The 14,387-nt window shown below is 35.8% G+C and overlaps 1 protein-coding gene across 2 annotated transcripts; it reads right to left on the bottom strand.

Annotated features, from left to right (window-relative positions):
• Nucleotides 1-213: 213 nt before the first annotated feature.
• On the bottom strand, nt 214-6,378 carry LOC110649165 (putative disease resistance protein RGA3). Of its 2 annotated transcripts, XR_009146561.1 has the most exons (5): nt 6,124-6,378; nt 2,808-5,949; nt 2,565-2,635; nt 723-891; nt 214-450 (listed from the first exon to the last, which is right to left on the bottom strand). XR_009146561.1 is itself a non-coding variant. In XM_058141578.1 (3 exons), the coding sequence occupies exons 1-2, from the start codon at nt 6,244-6,246 to the stop codon at nt 2,836-2,838; spliced, it is 3,237 nt and encodes a 1,078-aa protein (XP_057997561.1). In that variant the 5' UTR covers nt 6,247-6,378; the 3' UTR covers nt 2,550-2,635; nt 2,808-2,835. The 2 variants fall into 2 exon arrangements, 1 of the variants encoding a protein (XP_057997561.1); XM_058141578.1 differs by lacking the exons at nt 214-450; nt 723-891 and having other exon boundaries at nt 2,550-2,635.
• Nucleotides 6,379-14,387: the final 8,009 nt, after the last annotated feature.

The raw sequence follows: 14,387 nt of genomic DNA on the forward strand, positions 1-14,387 counted from the left end.
TGGTTGCCTGTAGTTGAACTTCAAGATGTCTCCGAGATTTATTTCACACTGCTCCCCTCATAAATCTCCTATAAAAAAACAATCCAATTGCAAAAGACCAACCTGTTTGCAAGCAGATTAAACAAGTAAATAAAGAATAACAATATCTTATAAACAGTCACTTTGTTGGATAATTCTAGCAATTACCAGATTGGTCTGAAGAAATACAAGCTCTTCAAGCATCAACAACCATAACAATCCAGAGTCCTTTGTATTCTGTAGACATATATGGTTTATATAGAAGTGTGACATTTATCACACTTGAAAAATCTCAGATGCAAATCCTTACAACAATGGTTTGTTGATACATCTGAAACCATACACAAGCATAGGGACATGAGCATCAAGTAAGAATTGTCTGTCAATTCTGTTTTTTCTCCTTGCATCTTTTTGAAACCCCTGCCAAACAACCTGTTCCAAAGCTGACAAGTGTATGAGAAATTGATACCATTATAACATCTAAGGATATATAAGTCGCATGCTATTTAGCCAGGAAGTCCATGCTATAAGTATAATTTTATCGCTGGAATTGCACACTGTGGAATAGCACCTTGATAATTCCTGCTAATTTGTAGGACGAACCAAAGGCTCCACTTTTTTTTCCCCCTAATTTCAGGAATCTTAGGAAAAAATAAGCAAGAAATACAGATATTCCAACCACATAAGTAGCAAACACCAGTTACCTGCTTAGTAACAAGTCACAAAAACCAAAAATGAAGAGCTCGAACTGTTGCTGGCTCTCTATGCGACTCCTTTTGGGTTAATGAAAACATTGAGGTGTAGAAGACTAATTGCAAGCTGAAGTTCCTCCACGGACATGAAACACAAGAATAAAGAAGAGAGCAGATAACTCTGTTCATTATTGGACGAGTATTTCATTGCATTAGCAGCTTATGGAGAAATTGTTGACTAAATGATATTTATTCTGTAATCTTCTTAAAGTTTTGTTTGTTCAGGCGTAAGAAATATGATGTTGTGTCCGCAAGTGCACGGGTCACAGTAGTATAGTTTTAAAAAAATGATATCCATCCCACAGGGAATTGTGCTTAAATTGGAAATAAAAGGATAAGCTAATTAGAATGGCAAAATTTAAAGATATAAAATGAAATTTAAAATTTAAAATTGATATTTGAGGAATTTAAGCTATATCAAACAACTAACTAAATTAATTAACTAGATTACCAAAATTTAAATTGAAATTGCTATTTATGAAATTTGAAGGAATTAAATCTAAATTCAATAAAAATTAAAGTGATTCTAGAGATTGGATTTTCCATATTGTTTGCATGTGGTTTATCCCTAATTTAGCCAAACACATGAGAATTGCAATTTTGAGGGAAATCAATTCTTAAATCTTTGAAACCTTTTTCAAGCATTTCAAAGTTGGTATTCATTAAATCAAACCCTGTTTTCACGGTATTTCAAACCTAACAAAAACCCAATTAAAACTTTAATTGATTTTGGAAAGTTCCCTTAATCCTCTTAGCTTATCTCTAACACCAAGAAAACTAAGTTTATTGCAAGATTATCTATCCCAAATATTCACTTTTCAGTCCATCTATTAAGGATTAAAGCTTAACTTAATGAGGGCCCATTCATTAAGTAAGGCAATAAGCTCACAAGCAATAAATCAAAATGTAAAAAATCTCATTTAAATGACTAAATCAGTTCAAAACCACAATACAAAGCAATATTTACAAACCCATCTCTAGAATCTCAAATAACTACTCACAAACCATAGTTTCAAGACAAACCCAAGTGTATAAATGAAGAAATAATAAGAATATAAGCTAAGGAGTAGAAAAACCCAGAAGAATGCTGCTGAATCTACTGCTGGAGTGTGCAGAAAATGGCTTCTACAGTTGCTGGAAAATGGCTTCACGTGCTCCTCTCTTTCTCCCCTTCTTTCTTGCCAAAAATGCCTCCCTTCCTCCTTGTGGAAAGAAAATGAGAAAGGAGGCTTTATATGGGTTAGGGGTCTGCCCTAGAATGGGTAAAAAGGTGGAAGATTCTAGAGAAAGTGACGTATAAAATCAGAGTAACGAAAATGCCACGTCAGCCATTTTCAGTAAAAATGACATAAGCTGAATCGGTTGTGTCACGGGTTGTGTAACTTTCGGCTTGAATATCTGACGATCGACACAACCTGCGACATAAGCTAAATCGGTTGTGCTACAGGTTGTGAAGCTCTCGGCCATTTTTTACTCAACTTCAAAAAATTTTGCAATTTAACTCTAATCTCCTCCAAATGGCTACTCTGATCAAAATACACCAAATTTCTCCAAATTTAACCTACAAAACAAATAAATTTCAAAAATTAAACTAAGAAGTGTAAAAATTATAAAATTGACTAAATATATGTTAATATCTATAATAATAGCTATGAACAAGGGTAAATTATGTGCAAAAATTACACCTAAATGATGATCTAAAATGCATGCATCAAAATATCAGGAAAAGTATTTATTCAAAACGAAAACAGGGAACAATGACGATTGGACGAACTAGGCAGTTGATTAACTTACAGATGAATGAGATGAACAGAATTAGTTGACAGCCTCCCCGTCTCAATTTAAAGAAGGCCAGACGATGATTCCTGGAAATTGGAGAAATTAATGAAAGGATTAAATCCAGCAAATGAAATTCACTTGTTACACTAATCATGTTGCAGAAACTAATTCTCACCCAGAAATGCATTGGAATCTACCAAATATTAAATGAAAGAAAAAGAAAAAGCCTTGCAATAGAGGTTGAAGGTGAGAACTTACACAGTGACAGTGCAGAGGATTTTTCTAATCAACCATTCCCTCGAATTACTTTGTGATTGATAGAAATATTTGGGAAGTGAGTAACCTCGGGCCAATTCTCCCCACCGTTCTTTTCAAATTTTTCTGATAGGTTGGGACAACGGTTGATATACAAAAATTGTAATGCAGTAAGGTTGTCCATCCCCTCTGGTAAAGACATCAAATTACGACAATCGCTGATCTCGAGAACATGCAGAGTGGTAGCATACCGAAGTCCCCTTGGGAGAGACACCAAGTTCAGGTTATTATGAAGCCTTAGAGAACGGAGGTTTTTAAGGGCTTGCCATTGCGTTCCTTTGTCATTCTCAGCACGTGACAGAGTTGTTATATTTGTGCAACTATTAACAATCAGACTTTGAAGAGAAGTAAGGTTAAACAGCAACTCTGGCAGAAATTCTAAATCCTCAACTTCCTCAATGGTTAGATCTTTAAATTGAGAGATTGGGAAAGAAAAAGAAGAGGATGAGGAGGAGGAGGAGGGACTGGACTGTGATGCTGAAATAATCATCTTTATTATATGCTCTAATTGCTTCCCACCGCTACCACTAAAATGCAATGTTTCTAAAGACGGAAGTAATGGCATGGAAGTCAGGTTAGGGCAATTATCGATATACAAAATGGAAAGACAAGGAAATCTAGGGAGGTCTGCCGTTCCATCATTCCTCAGGCATGTCAACCATCCCTTCAGATTAGGGCAGTCGAAGAGGTAGAGTTGTGTTAGGGAAGGAAAGAATGATGAAGATCCTCCATCAGTATCTATATACTCTAGATTAGTTAATCCAGAAATGCACAAAGATTTAAGAGAAAGAAGCTGATCAAATGGTGGGAGACGCTTTATGCTTTTGCAAGAGCAGAAACGAATGGACATCAAATTTGTGAGGGAAGAAATCCAGCCGGGAAACTTCACTCCTCTGTAAGAGTACAAAGATAGGTCCTTCAAATTTTGGTGGGGCCGTAATGCTTCCAACCCCATTTCATCATTCTCAACGTCATTTGCACCCTCAATATCATCACCGTCTTCATTCCATTTTAATGCCAAACTCTGAAGATGTTGCTTCTCTTTCAAATTGGCCGCCTTAAATTCAGATGTACCATTTTTCACATAACGCAAATTCACAATATTCAACTCTCCTCTCAAGTTGTTCAATCCTTGTAATTCACCGAGTCCACTGCACACAGTATTATCCATGGCTACCACAAATCTTAATAATCTCTCCAGTGAACTCAATTGTCCAATCCCACGTGGCATATGAGTCAACCCAAAACAATATCTGAGGTCAAGACACCTGAGATTGACCAACCTTGTCGTGTCTTTTGGTAAATGTATAAGCCCGTAACAGCCTATCAGTTTCAGAATTTGTAAGTTTTGTAGTTTGGTGATTGAATCAGGAAGTGTTTTGATACTTGGATTCTCAGAAAGATCAAGATACCTTAGATGCTTCAATTTCTCAACTGAAGGTGGCACATACTTCATTTCTAATCCTCGTAGATCTAACACCCTTAAACATCTCAATTTAGTAAACATCACGTTGCATAGTTTTTTGATTTGAGGCTTTCGTTCCCGTTGGCCAAATGTCAAAAGGAATGTCCGTACCTTATTTGCCTTAAGCATGGAAGGTAAAATTACTTCTGCATGTGAGAGCCAATCAATTTTAAATGATATATGACGAGTTTTCTCATTCGTATATCCCACCTCAAAATTTGATGAAGTACACTCCTCTCCAACAACCGACATTGCAAGGTCGTGCATCAAATCATGCATTTTACAAGTTCTATAATTACCAAGGTCATCTTTTTCAACTTCTTGAAAGAAAGACCTCCAAAGAAGATCACCAAAATATTCAAGACCAACATCTATAAGACATTGGCTCGGATCCGATGACTTAACATAACCTTGTGCCATCCAAAGATGTATTAACACATCAACATCAATTTTGTAGTCTTTTGGAAATAACGCACAATATGCAAAACATTGTTTCAAATGCGAAGGTAAATAATTATAACTCAACTTAAGAGTAGGCAAAATATCACTTTCACACTGATCTACCTTTGAGAGTTCTTTACTTTCGAAGGATAACCATTCAGATTCGGAATCCTTAAAGTACAAGAGACTTCCTATTGTTCTTATGGCCAAAGGAACCCCCAAACACTTGGCTACAATTTCCCTTCCTATATCTTCATGGCTTTGACTTACCACTTGTCCTCGCTTGAATGCTATTTTTTCAAACAATGACCAAGATTCAGATTTAGGCAAGCCTTGTAATTCATGCATAGCAATGGGGCGAGCCAACTCTGCAACCTTTCTAAGTCGCGTGGTTATTATTATTTTGCTTCCTCTTGCACCACCAACTAGCAAGTCCTTTAAGCGATTCCATTTTTCTGAATCCTCATTCCATATGTCATCCAACACAATCAAGTATTTCTTCCCAATAATTTTTTCATGAAGGAGACTTTTCAATGCATCCATCTCGCTACTATTAGGTTTCTGACGAGACACAGATTCTAAAATCTTTTCAACTATTAATTTTACATCAAAATTATCTGAGACACATGCCCATGCTTTTAGCTCAAATTGCCCTTTGACTTTCTCATCATTATACACAAGTTGGGCTAATGTTGTCTTTCCCAATCCACCAATTCCAATTATGGGAATAATTGACACATTCTCTTCATCATTGGATTTCAACAGAAGCTCTATAATTGCCTCCTTATCATGTTCCCTGCCAACAACTACTTCAGGTGGAAAGGAGTGAGTTTGGTCCCTGCCCTTATTAGCTGCAATACGCCTCTCCTCATGGCGCTCCTCCAAGAAAAACTTCCTATTTTCAGCTATCTCATCTAATCTTTCCCTGATTGCCTTAATCTTATGAGCCATTTTAAGACCATAAGCAAATGGATTTGAGCTGGAAAAGAAAAGGCGTACCTCCTTGGCCATTCTTGTGCCAGTCATAACTTGTTTTTGTAAAGCCTTGAGTGATAACTCATCCAACAAGTCATCAGCATCATAAAATGCATCTTTGAGCATCGAAAGCCACTCTTTGACTTGACGATTCTCCGATGACAGCTCCTCTGCATGAAGAAGCACAACTTTGATGGTGGATACCTGAAAATTTATCAAATGGAACCAGAAAAACGAGAATCAGAAAAATGACAAACACGCGTCTAGTATTTTCATACACCAGCTGGAGCTACCAAACTAAGCAGCTTAACAAAATTAGCTAACTACTTTGTAATAGACTGTAGCCAATTAGCTATAAATAAACTCTCTCTCGAATACCATTCTGTTGAGCTTGTGAAGCTCGTCTTTGAAGCCCCAGTACAGGCCAATCTCCTGGATAGTATGGGAACCCAACTTTGTCATTATTTCTTTTGCAAGACCGGAGAGGAATGCTTCTGCCATTGTTGTTTGTAAGGGAAGGAAGAGCTATAGAATTAGAAGGTGGTGGTTGCAGTGTCTGAAAGTCTTGATTCAATAAGAGAAGAAATATGTTGAAAAGCTGCCAATATATTAATAAAAATTTTAAAGCTTGGGCATTTGTGAAACAAGGGCATAACTGTCTTTTGAAATAATGAGTGCACCAGACGATAGGGAAGAACAGTCAATTACGCGTTGCGCTGTCAACATGTCAGGTCGTTTTCATCTATAGTAATTTTTCTCTCTTTCGAACAAGCTCATTAATATAAAGAGTAATTAATATATTTGTTAAAATAAAAAAATTACATAATTAATATATTTTTCAAATATATGTGTATATATAGTAATTTTTAAGGGTAATTGTACTCTTAATTTTGTAATTATATTTCATATAATTTAGTTATATTATATTTTTAAATAAAAAATTATTAATATATTATTTTACAATCATAGATAAAATTAATATATTTATAGTATTATGAAATGATAATTAAGGTAAATGAGTTAAATTTAAACATAAGAAGTTAATTTAACAAGTTTGTAAAATGGTTAAATAATAAATTTATTTAATGAGTTAATTTATAATCTTGTTCAGCTCAATTGGTTTATATTTCTATATACAAGTGAAACAAATAAAATTGAAGATGATTCTATTGAAAAGAAAAATCGTAACAAATGTTTCAAGGTTCCTTGGGCAACAATTAAATTAATATAATTTATTTATAATAACTTATAATTAACTCATTATCTTAATACTCTTTCCTCTTCTAGAAACACCCTATAAACACTAATTTAATAGACATTTATTTCTTCTTTTAATTTATTTATTTATTTTTATTGCCAAAATAACTTTTTTTTCAAATTTTTTTTAATATTTATTATTTATTGTACTTTTTGTTTTAAATAAGATAGTTAATTGATAGCGCATTTATTATTTTTTTATGTTTTGATTGTTTGAAATTATACTGTTTTATTGAGTGACACAATTAAATTTACTGATTTTTTTCTTTAAAAAAAAAATTGGCAATTCAACAATCAATTCTGAAATCAATAATATAAATTCGAGTTGAAATTCTTGCTCATAGTTTAATCAATGCAATGGAAAGGTAATCTGATTCCTTTTGTGTTGGGCAAGTAGTGGTAGAAAAGAGGTAACGAAACGATGCCAAAGTAAAAATAAATAAATAAATGTAAAATAATGCCAATATATTCTGATTCTGATATGAAAAGTATATAATACATTGCCTTAGCTGGAACGAAGAGATTCTGCTTTAGATGTCTGCCCTTTTCTTTCAATGGAGAGAAGATTGAATATAGATATATTATCGCCGCATGAAACATCTCATACTTGTGAATTCTTAAGAAAATCGATATACATAGTTTTACAATTTAACTGTTTTCGTGACTCGAATATGTGATTTACAAGTAATAAATAGAATAATTTACCTTTGCTTATCAATGTCACCCTCATATATTATTTGCTTATGTAACAGAAATGTCAAAAAGTGAAGAGGAGGAAAATGGCATCAGAATCAGAAAGAAAGGAAGAAAAATTTTGATTCCCTCTCATGTATTCACACCCTGCTAGCTGTTTTTCCTTCTTTATAAATGATAATTGGTAACTTTCTGGTGGGGCAGCAGAATCATTGGATTGGATAATGGTTATATCAGAAACATTATCTTGAAACAGGAGAAGAAAAACAACACTTTCCAACAGCACATCAAGAAATTTCTAGAAAATTGCTTGCTGGGACATCATAATCATGCGTTTGTTTCTGGTAGAAGAAAAAGAAACACCATCATATTTAGTTTGATTTATGCTGCAATCACAATCAAGGACAATAAAAAAATAGTTGGAAAAGAGGTAGAAATGCAAGATTGAAGAGGAATGCTTCTGCCATTGTAGTTTTCAAGGAAAAGAAGTGATATAGAAGCTGATGGTTGAAATGTTTGAAGGTTCAGTGTTTTGTTTGTTTTGTAAAAAATATTATTTTAAAAAATTTTTTAGTGTGTGAGATTTTTTAAAAAATAAATTAATTAAAAATATTTTATTAATTAAAGAAAAATTTAAATTATTTTTTAAGGAAATAATTCTTATTTTAAAATGAGAAAATTATTTTTAAATTTTAACAGTTTTATTAAAATATAAAAATATTTATATATATTATATAAATATATATTATTAATTTAATATTATAATTAAATAATAAAAAATATTTCTATAATAAATATTTTTCAAAAAATAATTTTCATGGAAAATATTAATGAGCCTTAATTTAAAAACTCGATTTATTAATTTTTTTTAAATTTTAAATTAAAATTAAAATTTCAAACTAATTTAAATAAAAAAAATTAAAAATAAATTAAATTGAACTCGGTGAAATTCAACATTAAATCAAAAAAAAAAAAAAGTCCCCAATTAGAGAATTGTCAGAAAAGAAAATCCCCTTGGCATAAGATATCATTTTTGCATAGGGCTTTCCCTTTTCATCTTCGATGAACATTTTTCATAAAACTTCCGATTTGAAATTTTTAAATGGTTCGCATTCTAAAATTTACTTCCTACCCTTTTTCTAGGAGTCAAAGCGCTTTCATTCCATGTTCCTCTTTATTTCTTCTTTCTATTCAACACAAATGTGAGTACCTAAGATCAATCTTTGGAACCAACTGGACATAACTTAATTTAGTTTGTATACAAATGAAACAATAGAACTGAAAGTAAAAAAGAAAAATCATAACAAAGAAAGTAAAATACACTTAACAAATAGAATTTCAAAATAAGCAGATTGATTTATGCTACAATCAAGAACAGGAAAAATTAATTAGAAAAAGAAGGTAGAAATGTATTAATCTTTTCTTTTGAGTGAAGTCCTTTGTTTTGTTTCTTGAATTGTTACAAAAGTATGTAGAAAATTAATTATCATCAAAACTTGAATGACTACATAGAAAAATCTAAAAAATAAGTTAGGTATTTCGAACTAACCTTCATTTATACATGTATTATGTAAATAAGTCAAATTTAAATATAAGAAGTTAATCTAACAAGCTTGTGAAATGATTGTTGGTGCTGGTTGGGATAACTCAGTAGGCCAGCATCTTGCTCAAATTTCTTTGGCTCATGGCATTTGGGCTGCTACCCTATAAGGAATTAGAATTGTACCTTTGTTAACAATTTAAATTTTTGGTACGATGGTAAGTACTCGATGCTATAATTATTAAATAACAAATTTATTTAATGAGTTAGTTTATGAACTTGTTTAATGAGCTCGCTCAGAAGTATTAAGTTAGCTTATAAATTAATTTAATAAATTAGTTTTAATGAATTCAAATTCAACTCATTTATTAAATAGATTAAAATTAACTTTAAATTTAATTTATTAAAAAATTAAATCGAATCAAATTAAAATTTTACTAAATCGAATATTGAATGATTTCCAAGTAGAAATGTGAACCAAATGGATTGGAAATTTAAGTAGAATTTAAATTTACGCAAAAATCCCTCTAAAATGTTGAAATTTAATATGTTAAAGAATCTTGATAATTGCATTAAGGATGATATGATCTGTCTGCGTTATGTGATGTGACAAAAAGATGATATATTCTATGTGCATCATGATCATGAACATTATTAATGAAATTTCAAATTTGAAATTTTTAAATGGTTCACATTTTAAATGTTATTTATTTTTTTCTTTCTTTCTAAGACTCCATTTTCGTCTTTTTTCTTCTTTCTATTCAAGAAGTGTGTAACACCCCAAAATTTTAATTTTTATGAGCATTTTGGTATTTTAATTTTATTTAAATTTTAGGAATTTTTTTGAGATTTTTTCCGATTTTAAAAATCAGGTTCGATTTTCCGAAAATATAAACTTTGATGAATTTTAAAAATTTATTTAAAGACCACGTGGCAAAACTAAAAATATATTTGGAGTCTACGTATTTTTCTGAGTTTTCTAGAATTTTTTCGGAATTTTTGGACCTCGTTTTCGGTCCCGAGGCAGAGTAAAAATTTAAAATTTTATATTTCGAATCTAACCGGCCGAATCGAACCGGACCGGATCGGACCGGTCTAATCGGACCGGTCTTCTTCCCTTTTTCTTCCTCCCGCGCGCGACGTTCCCTCTCCCTTTTCTCTCTCTTTTCTCTCTCCTCCCCTCCCCTGCCGCCGGCCAGCCGCCTCCCCTGCGTCCCCACCTCGCCGCCTCCCGGTATCCCGGTACCGGCCGCCCCAACGGCGGAAACTCGCGACGCCCCTCCTGCTGTGGCGTTTGCTTCTCGGCCAAATCCGGCGATCCGGCCACCAATTGGACCCGGTCTTGTGTCTAAAATCATCTACTCGGCGAGAGCTTTCCATAGACACCAAGAACGCCGAAATCCATCGAGCGGTTTGTCTGATTTTTGCTCGGGAAGATTTTAGCCCATTTCGACTTTTGGGCTAGATTTCTCGAAAACCGTGAATCCCACGAGAAAACCAAGGGTACCAGTAAGCTCCACTCGTCGAGAGCTTCGCGGCGACATAAATTTCAAATTTTTTCGACACCGTTTTTCGGTGGGTCCCACGGAACTTCGCAGTGTTTTTCCGAGCATTAAATGAGCTTAGAAAATTCTGAAAAATTTATGTACTAACCCCCGTGTTATGGGCTTCGTGTAGGTATCCTCAATTCGCGGAAATTCGACGATTGACCGGTGCGAATTTTTCGCATGCGAACACCGTTCTGGAAAAGTCTCCGAATTGGACCGAGGTTTTGGCTACCCCCCCATTGTCAGACGTTCCGAGTGCGTCCCCGAAGTCGGAATCGGCAAAGGTAAACCCGAACCTTGCTTTTTCGTAATTTTCTAGTGCTTAAATAGGATTAAAAATCCATAAAATATTCGTGGTAGCTTAGAAAATTACGATTCTTTTTGCAATAGCTTAGAAATATTGCTAAGGACCGCGGGGCAAAGTTTTATAATTTTTAGAGCTTGTTTGGGCAGTTTTTGCAAAAATGATCAATAATAAGGACTAAATTGAAATTTTGCGTATTGTGATGGATGACTGCTTTGATGGGCCCGGGAGGGTGTGTGATATGATTGAACCGTGGATATATGGATTTTGAATATAGAAGTGTGTTTTGAGCCATTTTGCAGGTTGGGTAGGTCCTAGGTATAGGGGAGACTCTGCCGGATTTTCGGCACGACTTAGGACGTATTGGTCTTTTTCATTGTTTGTATTGAGTCAAATTTATTAAATGATTGTAATAAAATTGTCAAGTGAGCCGGGACAGCCTTCTTCCTCCGCCCAGCCGCCACAGTGATTGTCGTCAAGTCTGTGAGTAAAATATGAATTTTAATTGTAATTTCGATATTATTATATGTTCAGCATGCCCATGCATCACTTATATGCATATATTTATGTAGTTAAACTCTAGGCACGATTTATGTTGCATTCATAACTGTTGATGTGCCATGGATGTTATTGTGGTAATTTGGAGCAGTGTGCGTGCGTTGGCGTGCGTGTGATGTGGTGTGGACTATGGATGGGGCGGGGTAGTCACGGCTTGAGTAATTCGGGGACCCGATCCTACGAGGGATAGTCACGGCTTGAGTAATTGGGACCCTCGATTTGGTTATTAAGTGGAAGTCAGAAATGAGTAATTCGGCACCGGGTTGGATTTAAGAGAGTGATAGGGATCAGCTCCCATATGTTATGATTGATACTACAGGGTGTGTGAGTGCTCCAAATTACCTTTTTGATATTATGATGTGAAAATATTGTTGATGTTGCATTTCACTCTACAGGGTGCATTAGTTTTAGATAGTTATAGGAATTATGGTTAAAATTAATATTTTACTCTCAGTCGAACGCTCACTCTGTTCAAAAATTTTTACAGCCACGGAGGATATTTTTGAGGTTAACTGCTTTCTCCCTCGCAGTCAATTATTCTTGTTCAGTATAAACTTGTTAAATCTTAGAATTTCCGCATGTGTTAGAAATGTTTATTTGATTTGGGTCTGTAAACTAAATTATTATTTTGGGACCTGTAAACTTAATATGCTATGCATGTTTGATGGATTGGATGAGGGAGCTAAGCTCCCATTTATTTTTATGTTGATGAGTATGTGAAGGGTGAGCTGAGCTCCCTAAATGACTATATATTGTGTTTACAGGTCGGGTGAGTTAAAAAACTCCCCGTTGGAAAGTCCATTTTATGGCCGGACTCTGTCCGTTTGTTTTCTTGAAATTGGGCCCAAATGGGCCTTAGAGTTGGGTTAATGAACAGTTAAGGCTTACTACGGGCCTCGGGGGCTTTAGGCTGGCCCAGGTCCTAGTGCCGGTCCGGCCCATAGGTTGGGTCGTGACAAAGTGCCCTTAGATCAGTCATTTTGGAAACAGTTGGATAAAACTCACTTATTTTGTACACAAGTAGGACCATAAATCACCTAAACTGTTTGATAAAAATTAGATTTGATTTGACTCGACTTATTTAAAAAAGAGTTAATTTTTTAGCACTTCTATTTGCATAGCCTGGTATATGTTACTGTTCCAATGACCGGTATCGGTTCGGACAATTAAGAGGACTAGAACTATGTTTAAGACACCTAGAAAAGTCCTAATCGAAAATAAATAGTGATTACCAGATAGAAAAGTAAAAATAAGAAAAACAGAACATAAAAGGTTAAATGAGCCTGGAGTCACAGCGATGAGTGACCTTCTCGGGAAATGACTGCGAGGTCAATCGTAACCCAAATTCTGAACAGGAAAATGTGACGTCGTGGTCCTTAAGACTATTGCGAACATAGTGGAAAAGAGAAAATCACGAAAAAAGAGTTGTTAAACAGGTCAAATAATTAGGTCAGGAATCCGGAAGAAATATCGAATAACTTGCAAACCGGATTTGTAACACCCTAGGCAAATCCCACATCGACAAAACACGGGAGAGATGCTGGGTTCATAAGTTGATAGTTCGTAACCCCTATTGACGCGTTTTAAAACCGTGAGGGCTTCGGCTCAGAGCGGACAATATCACTAGTGGGCCGGGCCATTACATTTGTGGTATCAGAGCCACTCCGCGTGCAACCTTGAACGATGGTGGGACAAACCTCAGCAAGGACGCTGAGTCCCATAAGGGAGGTGGATTGTAACACCCTAGGCAAATCCCACATCGACAAAACACGGGAGAGATGCTGGGTTCATAAGTTGATAGTTCGTAACCCCTATTGACGCGTTTTAAAACCGTGAGGGCTTCGGCTCAGAGAGGACAATATAACTAGTGGGTCGGGCCATTACATTTGTGGTATCAGAGCCGCTCCGCGTGCAACCTTGAACGATGCTAGGGCAAACCTCAGCGAGGACGCTGAGTCCCATAAGGGGGGTGGATTGTAACACCCTAGGCAAATCCCACATCGGCAAAACACGGGAGAGATGCTGGGTTCATAAGTTGATAGTTCGTAACCCCTATTGACGCGTTGTAAAATCGTGAGGGCTTCAGCCCAGAGCGGACAATATCACTAGTGGGCTGGGCCATTACATTTGTGGTATCAGAGCCGCTCCGCGTGCAACCTTGAACGATGGTGGGGCAAACCTCGGCGAAGGCCCGAGTCCCATAAGGGGGTGGATTGTAAAACCCTAGGCAAATCCCACATCGGCAAAACACGGGAGAGATACTTGGTTCATAAGTTGATAGTTCGTAACCCCTATTGACGCGTTTTAAAACAGTGAGGGCTTCGGCCCAGAGTGGACAATATCACTAGTGAGCCGGGCCATTACATTTGTGGTATCAAAGCCGCTCCGCGTGCAACCTTGAATGATGGTGGGGCAAACCTCAGCGAGGGCCGAGTCCCATAAGGGGGTGGATTGTAACACACCTAGGCAAATCCCACATCGACAAAACACGGAGAGATCTGGGTTCATAAGTTGATAGTTCGTAACCCCTATTGACGCGTTGTAAAATCGTGAGGGCTTGACCGGAGCGGACAATATCACTAGTGGGTGGGCCATTACATTTGTGGTATCGAGCGCTCGCGTGCAACCTTGAGCGATGGTGGGGCAAACCTCGGCAAGAAGGACGCCGAGTCCCATAAGAGGTGGATTGTAACACCTAGGCAAATCCACATCGACAAAACACGGGAGAGATCTTTGGGTTCAT

The sequence above is a fragment of the Hevea brasiliensis genome, unplaced genomic scaffold, assembly GCF_030052815.1.
Source record: "Hevea brasiliensis isolate MT/VB/25A 57/8 unplaced genomic scaffold, ASM3005281v1 Scaf152, whole genome shotgun sequence".
In the NCBI taxonomy this organism is placed as follows: Eukaryota; Viridiplantae; Streptophyta; class Magnoliopsida; order Malpighiales; family Euphorbiaceae; genus Hevea; species Hevea brasiliensis.

What these genes read in the sequence shown, in the direction of transcription:
- LOC110649165 (XM_058141578.1), bottom strand. Translation starts at nt 6,246, where the DNA reads ATGGCAGAAGCATTCCTCTCCGGTCTTGCAAAAGAAATAATGACAAAG. An exon ending in TTCACAAGCTCAACAGAATG is followed by an intron (nt 5,950 to 6,123) that starts GTATTCGAGAGA and finishes ATAAATTTTCAG; the next exon opens with GTATCCACCATCAAAGTTGT.